Genomic DNA, 21,401 nt, shown 5'->3' with positions numbered 1-21,401 from the left:
GAATTTCAGTTCTCTTTCTTTGTACAGCAGCCGACAGATAATTCGGACTCCAATAATTCAGACTTGTAGGATATTTCGGACTTTGGTGAGGCACCGTCTGTCACCCTATAGAAGCGCATAAATATTCGCGACGGATATTTTGGACTTCAAAAGTCTGAAAGTTAAATTTTTTAGACTAATTTCAGTCGCCTGCGGGCCAAAATATGCGATTTTATCGGCTTTTCGCTGGTGCGAAAGGTGCGCAGGGGCGTAGCACCACACAGCACTCTGGCACCTACCGAGTCGGCTTCTACCGAGCCGATGGCAGGGCCATCCACGCCCCAGGCAGGGTCAGCGAAGGCTGCTCTGTCACCCCGGAAGCAGGGAGCGCCGGTCCATGGGTCGGCTTCCCATGCGACTTCCCCCATCAGGGGAGGTCTGAAACGCAGACACCCGCGGCGACGCTGCGGTTCTCCAGCACCTCTGGTGAGGTGATGGACAAAACTCCTCCCTCACCCCTCTGCAGCGGCGGCAAAGCTCTCTTGAGCGCAAAAAAAGGGATAAAGTTTCTAGGTCCATTCGTTTCGGCTGCACCTTCTGAACTGGTTCACAGCCGGTTCACTGAGGTGCACGGACGGTTCAGCACTCTTGCAGCCACAATACAGTGGTGCAGCTAGAGCGCGATACTAGCGCCACTCTGAAACGAATGCTGAGGTGCAGATGTTTTGCAAAAGATATGCAAGCCTTCTGCTCCCTGTGCGCCGCTGTGCGTGGTTGTGCCTTGCACTGTCCGTACATACGCTCAAATTTTCGCGTTTTCGCCGGAGTGTTTGTGTTCCCTTTTTTTTCTGCTCGTGGTGCCTAAAGGACGATGTTAACTTGTGATGCACTGTCAACTCTTGTCGACGTAGCCATGGAGCTCATAGACTCGGACAGCGACGACGAAATCGACGACATGGCTGTGGTATTGGCTGAAAAGTTGGTGAGGATGGACAGAAACCGCGTTCCGCGGTACTACGAGGACGTAGTTGGAAGTTATTTTGATCTTGAATTCAAGAGACTCTTCCGGCTTTCACGCGATACTTCCTGCAATCTAGAGCCCGCTATGAAACGTCTCAGTTCTTTCCAGAAGGTCACGGCGGGCGCCCTCGTATCAGTGCTGAGAAGACCTGTCTCGTTGTGTTAGGTTATCTGGGAAGCCAGTGCAGCATGTATTCTCTCGCAGACAAATTTGACATATCGGAGTCCTCGGTGCATGCGTGCATTGAAAGGCTGCTGAACTTCCTGCGTAGCATCAGTGGAGAAGTCATCTCATGGCCAAGCCAGCAAGAACGAGAGCGTATCAAGGCAGGCTTTTTGTCAAAAAGTGCAGGCAAGGTACCGCGGAACACCATTGGCTTTGTGGATGGTTGCCACGTGGAAATAAACAACCCGACGGATTCGGCCCCTTCATATTTCAACCGCAAAAAGTTTCCCTCTGTGATCCTCCAGGGAATATGCGACGACACGAATAAATTCATTGATGTGTTGGTCGGGTTCCCAGGGTCAGCCCATGATGCTAGAGTTCTTCGTGAAGGCCCCTTCTACGACGAAGCAGAGACAAAATGCGGCGATGACTGCCTGCTGGGAGATAGTGCATACCCATTGCTGCCTTGGCTGCTTACTCCCTACAGAGACACTGAGCACAACTTCCAGGTATGGAAGACGAAATACAATGTCATTTCCAGCAAAGGACTGCAATAGAGAACACATTCGGCCTTCTCAAGCAGCGGTTCAGAAGGCTGTATCTGGCTGATGCTGTTACCATCAAGCAGTGCTGTCTGATCGTCATGGGTGCATGCGTATTGCACAACATGTGCAATGCTGAACGGGACTTCTTAGACGAGCTTCAGCAAATTCATCAGCCTGAAGAGGTAGGGAATGATGATGAAAATGACATTGTCGACTGCAGTTTGGTAGTGTACAGCGAAAGCCTGCGAAAGGCCATAGCACAGAAGCAGTGCTGAGTCCATATTCTCCTGAAGTATGTGCCACTGTCAGTGTTCTTGTGAAATGAATAGTGCAACATCGCATGTTTACTATTGCAAATAAAACAGTGTTTAAGCACATTGTCTGATGGAACACAAAAATTTATTTATCTTTATTAGTGTTTGCCACCTTCTCAACAGCCGTGACGAGGCGCTCAAGTAGAGTCATTTTTTGTTGAAAACGCTCAGCTCTTTCTTTTCTTGCCTCCCTGAATTCATCAAGGAGGCCCTGTACTGAGCTTTCCTTGCGCCTTTTCTTTTCTGGCAGGTTTTGTTGTGCCGATGTTGATGGCTGCGGCTCTTCATCCAAACAGCTTGGTCCTTCAGTTTCGTCGCTACAATGTGAAACAATAGAATGCTTAGCTTCTGAAGAGCTGCAGCTTGAGAATTAGTAGTAAAGGAACCCACCTGCTTTTCCCTATTGTTTTACCAGGCGCGAGCAGCACAGTTGGCGCTATATGGTGTTCTTTCTCAAGAACTTCGCTCAACTCCCTGGAAAAAGGAAGACAAATTAGAAGCCTGAAAAAGCACAATGCAGGAAATAGACTAATACACTCACTCTTCATGCTCGCATGAAGTCCTGGAATGGCCAGACGAACCATTTTTTGCCTTAGCCCTTTTATAGGCACGCTCGAGGCTCTTCCACTTGTTTTGCACCTGGAGCGCAGTGGTTTTAACCGAAAACTCAGCAGATACCAAATCGGCCAGTTTCTGCCATAAGGCTTTCTTTGTTCTAAGGAAAGAAATGGGCACAAACTCAGCCACATGGAAACGTAACACTTCTGCTCTACATTTTGCATCTAAATGCATGTCGAGCTCGAACAAAAATTATGTAACACTTTCATCTCACATAAGAACCATGCATGTTAACTATGTTTATAAATGTACTTGATATTATAAACTACTTTCTATGCATCTGTTAATGCTGGTCATGATCAAGTTCATCTTTGGTGTGTCATCTAATATCAGAGCTGCATTATAATTCCCATCGCCGAACCCCTGAGCATGCAGAAAGCTACACGTGATTATGACAGCTTCAAGAAACCTATCTGCTGCTTCAAAAAGGCCAGACTTGATCACACATTGGCCTTCACTGCCTGAAATCATGCAAAACTATGCCCACTCAAAGCTAGACGATCGATGAAATATCCATGTAGCGTGACTTTCCGAAAACCGCCCTTCCTCCTGACATTTTCCTTGAGTTCCTTATACTTGGAAATCAGAAAGCGGGCCTTCGGCCCATTCCAGAGGTCAGAGTCAGGGGAGCCTGGGCGCTCATCGGGCGTAGGCCCCACAGCCGCTTAAACGTGCGCTGCAGGTGATGCAGCGGTCGGCGCCACGGTTGCAGATGGGGCAATCGGAGCAGGTGACGCGGAGGCAGACTCCGCGGGTGGAGACGGAGCCACCGGTGGTGCAGCCGTCTGCGTTGTGTCTCTGACTACAACGCACACGATCTCCCCATCTGTATACAGAAAAAATATGGGAATTTATTACGGCTTGGGCGCTTACGATTTGGCGCTAACACTGGAACAAAGCTATGCACTAGATGTTAAGCGTAAACAGAATAACAAACAAGCATCATATCATAATTTAACATCCAATAGGTCGTAGCGAGAAATACTGCAAGAAGGCAGTAGACAGCTGCAGTGAACAAAGATCACCAAAAAAAATGAACCACGTGCGTGCACATATGCACGCACGTCGTTAGTGCACGTACCTGGAGTGGCGTAGGCAAAACCTTCACCCTGACGAGCGCGGGCCCTGTTTTCGTCCACCACAGGTCGCAGCATCGTCAACTGGCCATTTATCAGCATGTTCAGTGCTCCGTCAATTTCGCCTGCTGCCATCGTCTGCTGCATCCCGCCGTTGCACCTCCGACTGCGGGGGTTCAGAAATTTCGTGAACCAGCCCTGCACCTTTGCTGCACTTTTTGAAACGAACGGTAGGGTGCAGAGGGCGCTAGGCTGCATCGCTGAAACGAATGGCAGTGTGCAGCACCACGTGAACCAGTTCAGGAGGTGCAGACGAATGGACCTTCTATAACAGGTCCAAAAGACTGACAAACCTAGTTTCTAAAACTTACCCTTAACTAGTCTACAATCATGGCTTTTCTAGTTCACTGGAACTGTCGTGGACCTTTAAACAACTACACTGACGTAACAGATATTTTAAATTCATTCTCCCCGGTAGCACTGTGTCTACAGAAGACTAACCTAGGACCACAGAAAAAAAATTCTTAAAAAGTATCAAGTCTTTCGATGTGACCTCGAAACCTCGAGCAGGCTCTCTGGAGGCACTGCTATAGTTGTCCAGGGTGGTGTTGCTACTCGAAAAATTAACCTAAAGACCTCATATGAGGAAGTTGCTGTCACTGTCCTCGATTTTAAGACAATAACAATATGTTCCATATGCATTGAACCTCACCGAACAGTCACACTTCACTTTTTAGAAAGTCTTTTAATACAACTTCCGGAACCATATCTTTTAGTCGGGGATTTTAATGCTCACTCCATTTTTTTGGGGAAGCAAACAAACGGATGTCGGAGGCCGGATTTTAGAAGATTTTATCCTCTGCAACAATGTCTGCCTCTTGAACACAAGAAAACAGACTTACTGTTCTCCAAGGAGTGGGAAAATGAGCTGCCTAGATTTATTTTTTTGTTCACCAAGTGTTTTTACCGATTTTAAATGGGATGTTCTTGACAACCTGCATGGAAGCGATCACCTTCCTGCCATAATAAGCCTGTCATCCTCACCAACAGTCATCACGACAAAACCACGCCATTGGAAGTTACATTTAGCTAACTGGGAGTTGTTTAGAGAACAGGCCAGTTTTGAGAATATTGCTTTAGAAAATCTCGGCATAGACGAAATAAATGACGCATTTACATGCATCCTTACTGCCGCACACTTATCAATCCCAAAATCATCAGGAGTGGTCCATCAGTGACCATAAAGTGTGGCACACACGTGAATGCAAGGAAGCAAAAAAACGGCAAAATAAAGCGTGGGGAGTCTTTCGCAGATACCCAACACACGAGAGCCTTATCCATTTCGAAAAGGCCAGAGCACAAGCACGGTACATTCGGCGCAATGCCGGAAAAATATCCTGGAGAGCTCATGTGTCTTGTATAAATAGTTCAACCCCATAACCCCATCGAAGAAAATGAAGGAGCAAGTTCGAAAATTAAATGGTAGCCACTCACCCTTCAAAGTTCCTTTTCTGACAACACCCGCTACACAAACAAATATAGAACAGGCAGACATATTGGGGGAGCACTTTGCTGCAATTTCAAGTTCATCACACTATAGCCAGTCATTTTTGAAATACAAAAGCATGGCCAAAAAACACAGGCTCCTAACAAGTGGAGGGATAAATGAAAATTTCAATTGTCTAATTACCCTCCAAGAAATAACTAAAGTACTGCATACTGGCAAAGAAACTGCTCCAAGACACGACCAGATACTCTACGAAATGCTTGCCCATCTTTCCCAACCTGCCATAGAGGCACTCTTGAATTTTTTTAACAAAATATTCACAGAAAAAAAATAAATAAGGAGTGGAAGAAAGCCGTCATGGTGCCGCTCCTGAAACCTGGGAAACCACCAACTTCCCCAAGTAGCTATAGGCCGATAGCCCTCACAAGCTGTCTCGCGAAATCTTTGGAAAGTGTCCTTAATATAAAATTAACATTTGTCCTTGAATCCTGCGAACTTCTTGATGTCTATCAATGCGGTTATAAAAAGGGATGCTCAACAACAGACCATTTAGTTTTTCTCGAAAACACAATAAGAGAAGCTTTTATACACAAACAGCATTGTCTTGCCGTTTTCTTTGACATAGAGAAGGCGTATGGTACAATCTGGAGGTTTGGGATCCCCCGCGACCTAGTGGACCTGGGTATACGCGTCAGGATGTTGAACTGCCTAAATGACTTCCTTTCTGACCGCTCATTTCAAGTATGCTTGGGATCACCCCTTTCCAAGAACTTCGTTCAAGAGAACGGGGTTCAAGAGAACGGGGTTCCTCAGGGGTGTATTTTAAGCACAACACTGTTTATTGTAAAGATGAATTCCATAAGAAAAATAATCCCAAAGTCCATGATGTACTCAGTCTATGTTGACGACTTTCAAATAGCTTGTACATCATCCAATGCAGCAACATGCGAGAGACTAACACAGCTAACAATAAACAAACCAGAGACATGGGCAGACAAAAATGGATTCCAGTTCTCCACACAGAAAACAGTGGGCATGCTGTTCTCACTAAAACGAGGTCTACAATCCAACCCCAGCTTACATCTAAACAAAATCGAACTGCCTATAAAAAATGAAGTCAAATTTCTGGGCATTATCTTTGACAAAAATTTGACGTTCCTACCGCATATTCATGCTCTAAAAAAAGAAAGTCCCCCAGTCTTTGAACATACTTAAAGTACTTTCCCGGAAACACTGGGGTTCTGATAGGATGTGCCTTTTACAAATTTATCGGTCTTTTGTTCGTTCTAGATTATGGAAGTGTAGTTTACGCGTCAACGAGACCTTCGTACCTGAAACGACTAGATCCAATACATAATTTAGGTTTGCGTCTTTCCTCTGATGCTTACAGGACGTCGCCGATAAATAGTCTTTATGTAGAAATCAACAAACCGTCACTTACAGATAGAAGAACCATGCTCACCTGCTCATACATTTTAAAAATCCGTTCACTGCCCAAACACCTATGTTACCCAATAGTCACAAAGTGCCCATTTAGAACATTGTTTAACAATAAACCGCTCTCTATCAGGCCACTCCTCCTGCATTTTGAAGAGATGTGCCAAAACCTCGGCGTACTAGATACATTACCTGACATTGCTCGGAGATGAGATCCACTACCTCCTTGGTACAATTTTCCTGCAATCTGTGATCTCACTCTTACTCAGTTCCATAAAAAACAAACTCCGCAACAACATATACTACAAGAATTCCTTGCACTGGAAGAGAAATACAGTAGCTTTACTCAGTTTTATACAGATGGTTCAAAAACAGACGTTTACGTAGCAAGCGCAGTGGTCTGAGGGAAGTTGGAGAAAACAGTGCGACTTCCACAGTGCTCATTCATCTTCACTGCAGAATGTTATGCAGTCTGTGTGGCTGTAGAAAAAATAGAAAACGAAAACCTCACCAACAGTATTATTTACGCAGATTCCCTCAGTATACTTACAGCTCTGCACTCTAGAAATGCAGTCACTCCGATTCTTGATGACATCATACTCAAGATAGTAACAGCGACAGCTCGAGGACAAAACATAGAACTCTGCTGGGTTCCCAGTCATGTCGGGATAAGAGGCAACGAGAGGGTGGATTTCTGCGCTGCTAGAGCATAAATTAAAAGAAAAATGGCAGTCCGCATGGAACGGCAAAGTGAATAATAAACTACACTTGGTTGAACCGGTCTTAGGTGAATTTAAATCATGTGTTCACCAGGAAGGTTTAGGGAAGCGATTTTATGCCGCCTCCGAATAGGCCACACGCACCTTACGCACAACTTCCTGCTAACAAAGCAAGACAAACCTGTTTGCTAATGCGGAGATGATCTTACTGTTAATCACATTTTATTTTCATGTGTGAAACTTGAAACGCCAAGAAAAAAGTATTTTGCTCAATTTTATAATGTATGCATTCGTTTTCATCCAGCACTGCTCTTAGATGATAATGCCGTTAACATATCTTTCTTTTTTAGCTTTTTAAAAGGAGCAGGGGTACTTGAAAAACTGTAAATTTTGAACCACTGGTTTGCTTTATTGCATGGTACACCTCAGCCACTTTCTCATTCCTGAGCAGAAGGCTGAGGCTTTTTATTTGATCACTTGGGAGACTCAGGATCCTTGCCCAGCCAAGGATAGCCGCTGAGGCTACCTTACCTTCTCTGTGGCTTTTACCATTAGTTATTTCCAGATTTCTTCTCTGTTTTTTACCGGGCAGATTAATATATTTAGGCCATCTACACCATCGACGATTTTTTATATTCCTAAACATTCTACAGAAAACCATTTCTATACCTTGAGCTTGGCACATGATAGCCTTAGCTGCCTTTGTGCCATAAAACCCAAGACAACACACACTATCTTGCAATATCGGCGGACACCTGAACCGCGCATTAAGAGAAAAGATAAAGCAGGGACTGAGAGAAGAAACGAAGAAGGAGGAGCCGTAATGGAGGGCTCCGGAATAATTTCGACCAGCTGGGGATCTTTAACGTGCACTGACATAGCACAGCACACGGGCGCCTTTGTGTTTCGCCTCCATCGAAACGCGGCCGCCACTGTCGGGTTCGAACCCGGGTACTCCGAATCAGTAGCTGCGCGCCCTAACCACTGAGCCACTGTGGTGGGTCTCGTACGTTCGCCATTCCCTGTTTCGTCGCTTGGGTTTATTCGACCGCGTCGACCGAGTGGAGAGTCTTCACGAAGTTACATCCATTCGCCGTTTTGTGATTGCGTCTGGCGGTTCCACCGATTTGAACGTAAAGTTCCTTCTCTTTTCTTGTGGTTGATGAGCGATATGGTGCACGCTCTGGTTGTGGACAACATGGTGCCGCCGGGTCCATCAAAGAAGCGTGAGAAGTATTCAACTTAACGCCGTGACCTTGCTGTCTAATGTGTACAGTGAAAGTACAACTTTGGCACAAATACAGGCGTAAATCGTCGTCAGCCAGAGAAATTTGTCGCAAGGTAAAATCAGTGGCATTTTTAAGCCAATTTCATCTCACTAAAACGATTTTTTTGTACTGCACGGATTATTCCGACTGTTCTATTATTCGGACCATTTTTCGGGTCCCTTTGAGTCCAAAAAATAGGTTGGTGACTGTAAACAATTTTTGTTAAGTAGTTCGAAGTTGACTGGCACAGCCGGGAACATTCTGCTGAGCGACGTACGAAGACACAAGTGCTCTTTAAACTGGTTTTTTATCGACTGTGGCGATCATCTGACGAGCCGTACAGGCTCTTTCAAAAGTTAACTAGCACTTGAAGCGCCACTTGGAGTTCCTCTGCTGTTCGGCGCTTGTAAATCGAGGCACGTCAAAAGCAAAACCACGGGGCACGCAAAGCTCATAGACGCGAAGCGCCAATAACAACCGAAACTCTCCTGGCCGCCTGTGGTGCCGCCAAGCATCGGTTTTCTTTGCTTCCAACATTCAGGTTGTCATTTTCTGTCTTCCTTGTGTGATAAAAGTGCACTATCGGTTTGAAAACAAAACTTGAATATTGAACCGCGCAACCTTCTTTTGTCAGCCTCAGAGATTCGTCGCTTCCATGGAGGAAGAAAAATTCCTCCAAGTTAGCGTCTCTTGTCCTATGACGTCAGCACGCTTGTACTTGCGAGATTGGCCTGTGGAGACGATACCTGTGTTTTGTTTCTTGCTTTTTTCTACCTTACAAGAGCTTTGTTTTCTGAAAGAGCAGCGTTTTTGTGATCAGGAGCTGGTATTCTATCGATACAAGCCAACTTCAATTTCTCCTCAGTGTCCCTTTAAATGTGACCTGTGTTCGGGTCAGTTTGGAGAAACTGGTTTCTGGCTAGCTGTGCTCAACATCTTACCTTGCACTTTACAGCGGTGATGAGGACCTCAGTGAAAGCTTGGCAGAGTGCCGTTGCAGCTTTTGTGTATAGGAAACGCCACCTATGTTGGCTTGAAGTGCTTTTAAGGGCACGGCTCTGCCCCGACATGCTCTCACTAGATTGGCTTCTGATGTTCAACTGCGGTTATGAGTTTTCTCTCCATGCTTACAAATGAGTGAGCTTCAAAAGGCCTCTCTTTGTCTCTGGCAGGTGGCGGCTGAGTTGAATACTGGCCGGAGTGCGTTCCAATGTGCGCAGCACTACTGCATGAACCGTGCAGTGCGCGTCAACATTGGCCCCTTCACTCCTTCTGAGGATGAGCGGCTCAGGGTGCTCATCAACCTCTGCTCCGAGAGGGATAACATTTCCTGGTCTCAGGCACGTACTCGATGGGTTCATTTCTGCTTATTGTGTGTTGCGATTACTCTGGTTGTGGGGCAGCCAGCAGGTCTTGTGTGCTTGGCAGCTCAGGGTCAATGTATTAGCCAAGGCTTCTTGATTCTGTTAGCAGCCAGACTAGCCGGCTTTGGCAAATTAACTATTCACCAGCCTTTGTGCCTGCTCCGCACATGCAGTGAGAGGTAAAGGGCACCCAATCGTTTGGTTTTGGTTTGGTTTTATGCTGTTTATCGTCCCAAAGTGACTCAGACTTAGAGTGCAGACTGCAGTGGAGGACTCCAGATAATTTCGGCCACCTGGGGTTCTTTAACGTATCACCCGGCCTCTAGCATTTCGCCTCCATTGAAATGCGGCAGCTGCGCACCGTAACCACTGAGCCACCATGGTGGCTTGGGCACGCAGTGAGTAGCAGCATACCACGGGAGGTGGTTGGACAAATTTTTAATGGGATAGAACTTGAAACCAATGGGCCCAAAATGGTCATTGGTCATAAAATTCGCCCATTGGCTGGAGGGAAGTGATACCACCAGACAGAAAGTTACGCCACTTCTGGCAGTGTTGTAGTCGTTAGCGAAAAAAAGTAACTAAATACGTTACTCGTTTCGCTAAAAAAAAAATGAATGTGTTACCGCCCTACGTTACCAACAAAAAAAATTTAACGTGTTCCCGTTACTGTTACCGAAAAAAAGTTCTGCACGTTACTTTGCCGTTACTCCATGTCATAAATTTTAATTAGTGTGTCTTCGCTGCAAGAATTCACGATAGCAATTTTAAACCGCTCATATTTCACATAAAACTTCTAGCCCAACGATTTTACCCGAAATCTTGAGTTAACGAGAATACTTTGCACAAATGGGCAGGAGCGTAGCAATTTTATAGCGGCCTAGAGTGTCCTGTTACTCTGTGACACGTGGTGAAGTCATTTTCCGAATGTGATACTAAACACAAAATGACACTTCATCATTAATTCTAACTTCACAAAGAAAACATTGCTGAACTCTCAGCGAATTTAGAGCAATTCTGAAAAGTGTAATGTTCCAAAATGCTCGGCGTGCCTTTACCCTTTAGAGTGTTGTGTGTGTGAGTGGTTTGGGAAGGGGAGGTAGGTGGAGGCAAGTGTGTGAATGCGTGTTCATGAACGTATTTCGTGCTTTATGTTGCACTCTCTTTTTTTTTTAGCTGGGCGTGTTGTCAAGGCCAGGTGCTTTCTGGCATGCTGTAAGGGTTGTCCAGAGCACCTGTACATTTTGTTTATTTACAGCATCGCTTTAGGTGCTCTGCACTTTTTTTTTCTGAAAAAGGGGTGGATGGGGGGGGGGGGGGACAATTGGTATAAAATGTAACTAGTAACATCACTCCTTACATTACCGAAAAATGTTAACAGAAGTATGTTACCTGTTACACATCACATTGCCAACGTATAATGGGATTACCTATCCCTGCGTGTTTTTTTGTTCTCCATTCTTGAAGTGGTGCTTTGTAACAGGCAGCGTTCACCAGCCATGCGAGCAGTTCATGCTGTGACCCAAGCTGCCACTTCCCATCAGTGGTGCCATATTGCAACGAGCAAATGAACAGAGGCAACCAAAGGGATCCCATTGCAATGAGAACACTGTGGCAGTCATTGAAAAGAGAAGATGCTTGCTGAGTAAACTGCTGAGTGGAGCCTTTTGGGCACATGCTGTAATACAGGATTTATTATTTATTATTATTTTTATTATTTATTGATACTGTCAGCCCTGTATGGGGCTTTTACAGGAGTGGAAAAAAATAGTAAAAGTGAATAACAAGTAGCACATCCTAATGCAGATATTTGTAATAATAATAAAGCAGGCTGTTAACAAATTTTTGGGTTAGAAACAAAATACACTAAAAGCTCGTTAATTCGAACTCTGTTCATTCTAACTTACGGTTAATTCAAACTGACGCCCGGGTCCCGGCACAGGCCAGTGTACAGTCGACGACCAAAAATTCAGATGCCTGATTTTTCGAACATGCTTGATTATTCGGACTTTTTTGCGGCACCGCGACATGGCCCTTAAAGCCAATGTATAAGAGCGCCTGAAATTTCGGATGCACCGCAACTGACTGCTCGATTTTTCGAACCTTGTTCACACTTGCCCCCAATACCCAAGCCGCCATATAATGTACACAGTGGAACCTCATTACTTCGAACTGCAGGAGCAATTGAAAACTTGATCAAATAAAACGAAATTCAAGCTTAAGGGGGGCCTCTTGTGATGCTGAAATTCTGCACAAGTCAGTACAGTGCGCCTGCGTGGTTTTGAATTCGTACTGTTCTTGAATGTCTTCTGCCGCACGAACTTGAACAGTAGTCAGAGTTTGTGGAACTCATCTGTGCCGAGTCTTTCGTCCTGAATACGGAAACAGGTAGCAGCGAACCGTGTGGGATGCATGTGGCTTCACGGAGACGCCGAGCGCGGGAGGAAATGGTGGTGCATTCTAAAGCGAGGTCAGCGTACCCGTGGCAAAGTGCACCGCAACCGACTTTTCTATCATAAAACCGTGAATAACTGGCGTTTCGATGACAGTCAAGACGCCCCTCATTATATGCAGGCCACCGCGGAGTGCATATCGCTGAATACGATGCTGATTTTGGCTCTAGTCGCTAGGCCTAAAGGCGGAAGCCAACGCCAACAGCGCTTGCTTCGGCCGTTTCTTGGTTCTTATTGTTTCGCCATCTTCACGTTCTCATTCTGGACCCACCGTACTGCGGCCGCAATGCAGCTCACGCAGCGGCATGTTTGCTTTCCCATTTAGACTTTGTCTCAATCCGTGCGTTTATCGGCAACATGCCGAGGGCAGCTCAGCCAGGCCGAGCTCGTGAAATTGGTCGCCACCCGTCGTCTGTGCACATGTCGCGCGGCGAAATTTAGTCATTAGAAGCTTTAGAACGTATGCAGCAAAACTGACCTCCTCCTCCAGCATAATAGCAATAAGTTCGCGATTATTTTGATGAAATTTGATTTTCTGGACTGCCTGATTTTTCGGTCATTTCCGCGGTCGCTAGACGATCCGAAAAATCAGTCCACTGTACTTCAATGGGGGAAAATTCCGAATAATTTGAACAAATCGGCCATGGTTAATTCGAACTAGGAGCCATTGGCTGACACCACCCCTCGTAGGTAGAAGCTGACCCATAGAAAGTAAAACACACTCTAAATTTACCAGAGATGTAAAACATTGGAAAATAAAAAAAGGCAGAGTGCACGAGGCTCACGGAGCCCGCGTTCCAGTGCATGTCGTAGCAGGTTTTTGTTGCCGGAGCACTTGCCGGCGTCGCTGATGATTCGGTGCGAGCCGTTCCAGGTTTTCGTTGTGCCGCGGTCGCTGGGTCGCGATCACGTGGTGTGAAAACATAGTATGGCGGTTTGGGCAATGACGGCTTTAGCGGCTTTAGTTGGTGCTGCGAGTGCGAGCTACGTGGACAGCAGCGTGGAGGGGTCGGGGCAATTGAGTGATGCCGATATAATTGAGGCTGCATGCTTCCAGCAGACGTCGCAGGGCTCGCGTGTGGTGAGAACAGCCAACAGTGATGAGTCCGATGGCGGCGACGAGACGCCACCGCCAAGTGCACTTGAAGTAGCGTTGGCGCTTGATGTTGCAGGCACGCCACTTCTCTGTCTTGACAGAAGAAACGCAAGCAAATGCCTTTCACGGATTATTTTTTAATTTTGACAATCCTTCCCCGTAAATAAACAGGTTTTGGAGCATAAATAGCGTCATATATCCTAGCACTAAAGCTTGCTGCTTACACGAATGCATTCCAGTACTTGCTTCTAGCGCATAACTGGCCGATCAATTTATTTCATTTGCCATTAGGAGCGGATGAATTTAATTCTCAGAATATGCCCGCCACAAACGTGTAGTAGCGCCTAGCTCGCGATGAGTCCAGATGTGACTGCTTCGGGTTCTGCCTGTGTGGCGGGGCTCTATAACCGTTCATTCTAGCGCCCATTCGATAATTAGACCTTCGCTTAATTCGAAGAATTTTCCAGTATCCTTCGAATCCGAATTAACGAACTTTTACTGTATTTGCAGTTGGCACAGAATAAATTAAGGTTATATAACACGTATACAATGCTGCATGCACTCGCAAATGAAATAAACTCATTGGCTGAAAAAAACAAGAATGTCTGTGATGCTTAACATGAATTTTTCGACGGACATGCATTGTACAGCAGTGTCAGGTAGAGAATTCCACGCATTAATTGCTCTTGGAAAAAACTGTACTTAAAACAATCAGCGCGAAAAGATGGGGCTGGAATAAACATAGAATGGCGATGCCATGATCTCGTTAGAATGAATTTTAAAAAATTAGATTAAGGATAGTTTGGTACAAGTATTTTAGCCTATTAAGCTTTGTAGGCGACTCTACTTATGAAGACCAGCTTGTGAACAGAGTCGGGAAGGTGAGGTAAGATGTTGGTATTTGTTGAATATGAACCTGGCAGCAAGACGCTGAACCTTGTCAATCTTTGAGCAATTATTTTTCGTGTATGGGTTCCAGACAAGCTTCAGGTATTCTAGAACTGGTCTGATCAATGTTTTATATCCTAGACATTTTATTTCAGGGGTTGCATGGTATATGCTTCGCCTAAGGCTCCAGAGTGCCTTTCAAGCATACAAAATATATGGGAGTGTTCCAACAAAGATCGCGGGTAAATATATTTGTTCTTGTTGTAGCACTGAGGCAGCTACGCTGTGGGCTAAAGTGCCTGGGGATTCTTCACCTCACGAGAACATCTTTGAACCTTGTTGTGCACACTGAGCTTGCTGTCTTGGCATTTTCTGAAAAATTTATCTGTGCTGTTGGTTTGTTCCTGCTCAAATTTTGCACGCTGATCACTTTTCTCACTTTGTGGTTTATACTTCGTACATCATCACACTTGAGACACTATTGGGGACAAAGGTAACTGACTCACCCTCCAAATTCCGAACCATGCCGCACACTGCATATAGGTGCCACCTGACGGTGCACTCGTAGTGTCGAGACTGGCACAGTTACTTTTGTTCCGACAGTACGTGCTTGAGTATGCTGCAGTGGCTGCTGGCATGACAAAACTGTTGAATGAAAATACAGTAGATTCCCTTGAAAATGAACTTGAATGCACCAGAAAATTTTTTCATGTTATCAGAAGCTTGTCGTAGCAGTAGTCCCAAAAAAAGGGTATATGAGCAAGTTAGTTATGCCCAAGTAATGTTACCTCAAAACAATACGTAAAGTAGCCTCGTGGTGATGGAACAGTTGCCTAGTATTACATTTCTTGTACTATACATGAAGTGAGTTGCAGACTGACAGCATGAAGAAAGCCCATGTTTTAACCTACTTGGAAATAGCGTTAGTCCAATTATCCAAATCCATTATTCATCATTTTTTCTCTTAAAAGTGGAAGAAAAATACTGCTACTAAGACAGGAGCAAAAAGCTACTACAGTAGAATCTCGGTGATACGAACCCGGTTCATATGAATTTCGCAATGATACGAATTCGCGAAATTCCCCAGCCAGACTGGATTGTATATGATGTGTGGAATTTCGGATGTTCCGAAGTTTCTCCCTCGCCTCTACGGCTGATACAAATGTGCAAGCCAAGACCGCACCCTCGAGCACTAAGCGCTGCCCGCACATCGTCGACGTCGCGATTGCCCATCGCGCTGTACACACCATGCCCAGTGCGGCGGTGTGCGGCCCATCACCAAAGTCGCGGTCGCTAATCGCGCGGTACACATCGCACGCAGTGAGCTGCAGTGCGTGGTCTGCACATCTCCAAAGTCACGATCGCTAATCGGGCGGTATGCAACGTACGTACAGTTAAACCTAGATATAACGAATTTGACAAGAGCTCGCAATTTTTCGTTACGTGCAGGTTTTGCGTGAAGGCTCGTACAAACGATGCAGAAACAAACCAAATGGCTCAAGATATCCGTGAAGCTGAACTCACCCTTCAAGTGATTATTTTGCAGCGAAAAACTGCGTAATTTTCGCTTGCTTCTTCTGCACGAGTGAAGGCACAACACGCCGCTCTAAAGAAGCTAAATCGTGTAAAGCATGGGCTCCGTGTGCGCGAAAGAGCTGGACGCGACAAGGCGGCAGGCGACACGCACCTGCGACGTGCGCAACGGACTCCGTGCTTTGCGCACTCAAGCTTAGAAACACGCCCATAACCTGTTCTCTCAAAATTTTGTGAGTGTGTCTTATAGTCAGGGCAAAAGAAATATTTCCTCTACGGCAGCGGTGTAGCGGCAAAAGAGATAACCAACGGAGGGCTTGCAGAGACGAAGTCACATCACGGATTCACGGCGGAGGTGTGCTCTCGTTCAGTGCCTGTGCACTTCGGCTTAGTAAAAACACTCCCATAAGCTGTCGCCGCAATCTGATTGTAAGTGAGCAAACTATAATATACCAGTGAGAATGCGCGCCGCGAGTGTTTCTGCATGTATATACAGGTGGAGCGCAGCGGCACGGTGGATCGAGCGTCGTTACCATCACGGATTCACGGCGGAGGTGTGCTCTCGTTCAGTGCCTGTGCACTTCGGCTTAGTAAAAACACTCCCATAAGCTGTCGCCGCAATCTGATTGTAAGTGAGCAAACTATAATATACCAGTGAGAATGCGCGCCGCGAGTGTTTCTGCATGTATATACAGGTGGAGCGCAGCGGCACGGTGGATCGAGCGTCGTTACCCGTGGCTTGACATGCATCTCTCCCTGCAGTACGCCCGCTCGCGTAGCCTGCTCCAAATGCTGTTAGCCCTCCGCAACCAACAAGTAGATTGTTTTAATTATTTAAATCATGTGGGTCTGCCTCTCAGCTACAAAACCAAATTTTTTCTCGACGGTTGCGATGACCAAGACGACGCGCTGGTAGGGTTTCGTGAGATGTACCCGTGACAAACCATGGACAAACCGAAAACGGCATTGTGGGGCTCTGATTGGCCAGTCGCGTGGGGGACTTCCAGGCGACGAGCGAAATTTTCTGTGGGTGCAGATCCGAGCGACACGGCAAGCGACACATGCATTTTGCTTCGCGTGCCGTCGCCTTTGCGTTTGCGTGAGTTTTCGCGTACATGGAGTCCAGGCTTAAAACTCCTTCATCGTCACGTGAGCCAACGAAACGGTGCAAAAGTTCCATTGCGTTCATCACCTCCTTTGCAATAGGGAAGTCACACGGATCTGCCTCACAGGCACCATCATCACCGCCATCGGGATCTTGCACGCTTTCAGCTAGTGCTGCATCCGTCATTTTTTCTGTAGCCACGGCGGCATTGTCGGCAGACAAAAAGTCGCTCAGTTCAACGTCGTCGGGTACACCACCGTGAGTGCATAGCTTGTCCCACACTTCGGCCACATCGGACGGAGTAGAAAGGTCTTCCTCCTCCTCCTCGTCAGCACCAGCCTGTGCGTTTTTGGCTATTCCGGCCTTTAAAAAGCAATTCGCGATAACTTCTGCCCTGACCTCTTTCCAGGAGGCAGCAAGCATCTCGACTGCTTGATAAATGTCAATCTTCATCTCCCGTTCCAGACGGATGTCAAGAATTATCTTCAGGATTAGTCGGCGCCGGTAACAGCATTTAAAACTGTTAATGACCCCTTTGTCCAGGGGTTGTATTAGGGACATGCAGTTGGCCGGAAAGTAATGCAGTACGATGTTTGACAGCTGCAGGCCTTCGACATGGTGCGCCGAGCAATTATCCAGCAGTAGGCAAACTTGGCGGCCTTGCCGCTTGACATCCTGGTTAAATTCCTTTAACCACTCAGAAAATATTGGCTGAGTCATCGACACTTTGGAATTCGCCACATACTTCACGGGCATACGCTTCGTTGCCTTAAAACACCTGGGACGGGCACTTTTGCCGACAACTAGCGGGACTCTTTTGTCTTTGCCGTCGAGGTTGGCGCAAAGCAGAATCGTTATGCGGAGCTTGCTCTGCTCTCCGCCATGGCAGTCATCGCCTTTTAACGCTAGTGTGCGGCTCGAAAGCATTTGATAAAATAGAGCTATCTCGTCGGCATTGTAGATTTCAGCCGCCTCGAAGCGACTCAGAATTCCTGGCAGCTTGTCAACCACCCACAAAGCAGCAGCATCGCTGTCTGCGGAGGCAGATTCGCCGCTGATTACTCTTCCGATGACGCCATGCCGGCTCTTGAATCCCTGCAGCCACCGATTGCTTGCCTTGAAATCGTCATGGCCCATGATACACGCAAAATTCTTTACCTTCTGTTGTAGTAACCTTGTGCCATTACTGGGCACATTTCTGGCTCTCGCGTCCAAAAACCACGTTAAGGCCACATTCTCACAGCCGGCCTCCTCTACGGCGCGGCAACGACGGAGCCGAAAACCGCGGTGTTCTAATTGAAATAGGCGCCGGAGACTGGCAAACCAGTTAGGGCGGGTGCTAGCTCCTCCCACCTTTCTCCCGCGTGGAAAAAACAAAAACAAAAAACGGCGGTGGCGGAGTCCGAAGAAGATGCCGAAGGTGCAGTGAAAGTCGTCTGTCTGCTTGCGCGTTGCTTTGCTTGACTATTATTGCAGAACAAACATGCGATCGCGCAAGCAGTGGCAAAAGTTAGAAGTCAGTTGAATAACTTTGCGCAATTCCACATTTTTACAGCGAAACACCACGCGTACAGCACCAAAACATATTTATATGAATATAGCAAGCTATTATTAAAGCACTGCGCACACTGCAGTCACATTATTCTGGCCAACGTGAACAAAATCGAACATATGTAGGGGGTAATGAACTCTGTTATCAATACAGGAATGGTTTGTCAGGGCTTGCTAGATTGTTCTTTATACTAACGTTCGAGAATTAGGCTAGCAAAACAGTTTGGAGAATATTTTACCAGTATAGGCTAATTGAAGCAATGAGGCCCTAAAAGCTAGCTACAAGGAAACGGGGTTTCAACGCAGCTTTCATCGCAGGAAGCGGCTAGAAGCCGTCGGCTCGGCGGGTTGGTGGCGGCCTTCGACACAGCGCTCGTGTCGTGTTTGTTCCGTTCTCGTGTTTTTGCACGCTGTTTTACCATGGATAGTAGTAACAACTTGCTCAGCTTTCTGTACTTCTTCTTCCAGTGTTATTCCTATTAATACGCTTTTTTATTACACCGTTGTTTTTCATCTCGCGTTTCTTCATCCTCTTTACTATCTTTCCATTGTTTTTATTTGAGTTTGTTTTTCTGCTCTTTATCTTATCTGCCCCGTCACCTCTATCCTCCTTTTTGTCTTCTTCACCTGAATGGTTGTTCTTTTCATCAGCCATCCCCTTCTCTTCGGTTTAAACCTGGTAACAGGCTTTCCGTCCCCCAGTTCCTTACCGTCCCGAACTCCCTCTGTTTGCCATAGTCCACGGCCCGTGTTTTGTTTTTTTTTGTTTTTGTCTAAGTTGACGTTCGTTCTTCGGGCTCCACAACAGGTGCCCCGCCGTCCGAGGCGGTATAATAGACAAGATCAGGCAACACTTGACTGAAGGAAGGCAGACTGAATCTTTATACAGGAATTCACATATTTACAACAGAATAAACGGCGAGTGATTACGTGGAACTGGCTGAGAGAAAATCTTCCCTCCTTGTCATCACAAGGGATCGAAATCTAGCTCAGGACAATTTTCCAGGCTCCGGAGCCCGGTTTTGAAACCTAGGAGCCTGTCCCACATTTGGCACCACACAATCACAACACACTAACCCATGATTTGTATACAAACTGCATAACATGTCTTGCAGGTTCTGCAAGGTTCAAACCCCTCTCCCTAAAATACTCAGAACGATAAGAACATCAAAATTGCTTTTAAAAAAGGGCATTCCGGGAACGGGCCCTCGAAATGATTGGCCCACTAGGTTTACGTGCCACGCCCCATACTTCTACAGTATTACTCAAACTCTCTTCCTTACCAAGTAAAAAGAGAAACACGAAAATACATCAAAGACACTCTCACGTGTTGCCAGCTTCCTGAGAACCCGTGACCTGGCGGCTCACAGCATTACGGCAATTATCGATCTCAACCGAGCTGCTACCGCCGCAAGTAACAAACTACTCGTCTTCGTGCCGACTGTTGACAGGCGTCCCCCCAAAATCTGGAAAGCGGCGCCAGCCTGTCGTTGCTGTCTCTGAATGTGCGTCAGCATCCCTTTTGTATGTACACCTACGTTTCGTTAACCCGGCCCACTTCTCGAGAGCCGTTGGTATGCCCCGTCCTCGGGCTTCGGCGCCGCGTGAGCGTCCAAACCTGTCTCGCCCGGCGGTGAGGACCCCTCAGACCTAGGTGGGGACCTCTGTGGGGTTCCGGGAAAAACGTCCCCCCTCCTTCCTTCCAACTCTGTCTTGGTTGCGGTCAACGCTCGCCTGCGGGTTGACCGGTAGCGCGAGAAATCCAAATACACAACAGTGGTGATACTTGAGCGCAACAGATGCAAATTCGCTTATCGTATATCCCGCGCCCAATGCAAACTCTAATCTCATCGGAGACTCGTTTACCTGGAACGCCTCGTATATTGCCAAATGAAATAAAACCGTAATCCGCTCTCTGTTCCTTGGCAGCGGGTGCTTTTTGGGGCGCAAGACACTTTCATCTAACGACGGAGAAAAGAAAAGGGGGGGGGGGGGGGGGGCTTCTTTACTTGTGCCCGGTGGTGGTGGTCGAAACTTTATTAGACACCGGGGAGTTTAGGACGTGCAGGTCCTTGGGCACCCGCACGGCCCCACTGCACTCAAACGTTCATGTCCCGGAGGTGCATGACGCTGGCAGCCCGGCCTGTGGCGATGGCTTGCTTGGCCGGTACTGGGAGCCGCGCACCCACGCATCGCCACCACCGAAGCTGTGACGCTCCCAGCGCCATCTCTCGCTCGCAGCAAGCAAGCCGTGGGTCACGTGAGGCGAGCTCGCGCTGTGACTGACACGTTTTTTGTGGGGTGGGGCTCCGTCGCCGCCACTAGACGGAAACGTAGAGCAGGGCCCAGCGGCACTGGCCGCCGGATTTGGGAGGGAAACCGGTCCAAATTCGTCCCCCTCCGTCGGCTCCAGCGGCGACAGAGGTGACGGAGGAAGCGAAAAACCGGCTGTGAGAATGTGGCCTAACACTGCCTTGTCCACATCAGCGTATGTGGACAGCTTGTGTTTTTTCTTCGAGCTTTTTCTGGACTCCACTACGTTTCTGATGCTGCGTTCCACACTCAAAATCGTTGATAAGGTGCTCGCTGGAATGCTGAAATGGTTGGCAATGTCCTTCTTCTTCTCGCCCGCAGAGACTGCATTTAAAATTGCGAGTTTGTCTTCAAAAGACAGAACTTTTTGTATTCTGGCAGTAGGACTCATCACAATCAACCGACGACGCAGTTACAAGCGGAGACGTATGACACACGCAAAATGGCGA

General features: G+C 46.9%; 1 protein-coding gene across 1 annotated transcript in view; it reads left to right on the top strand.

Annotated features, from left to right (window-relative positions):
• LOC144111033 (uncharacterized) overlaps positions 1 to 21,401 on the top strand; it is an 82,469-nt gene that overhangs the window by 22,924 nt on the left and 38,144 nt on the right. The window contains exon 6 of the mRNA XM_077644127.1: positions 9,822 to 9,989. Within this exon, the coding sequence (XP_077500253.1) occupies positions 9,822 to 9,989 (168 nt within the window). The remainder of the gene's footprint in view (positions 1 to 9,821; positions 9,990 to 21,401) is intronic.

This window comes from Amblyomma americanum, chromosome 11 (genome assembly GCF_052857255.1).
Source record: "Amblyomma americanum isolate KBUSLIRL-KWMA chromosome 11, ASM5285725v1, whole genome shotgun sequence".
Lineage (NCBI taxonomy): Eukaryota > Metazoa > Arthropoda > Arachnida > Ixodida > Ixodidae > Amblyomma > Amblyomma americanum.
Note: the sequence above shows the minus strand (reverse complement) of the source record. Positions and strands in the feature narration are given on the sequence as shown.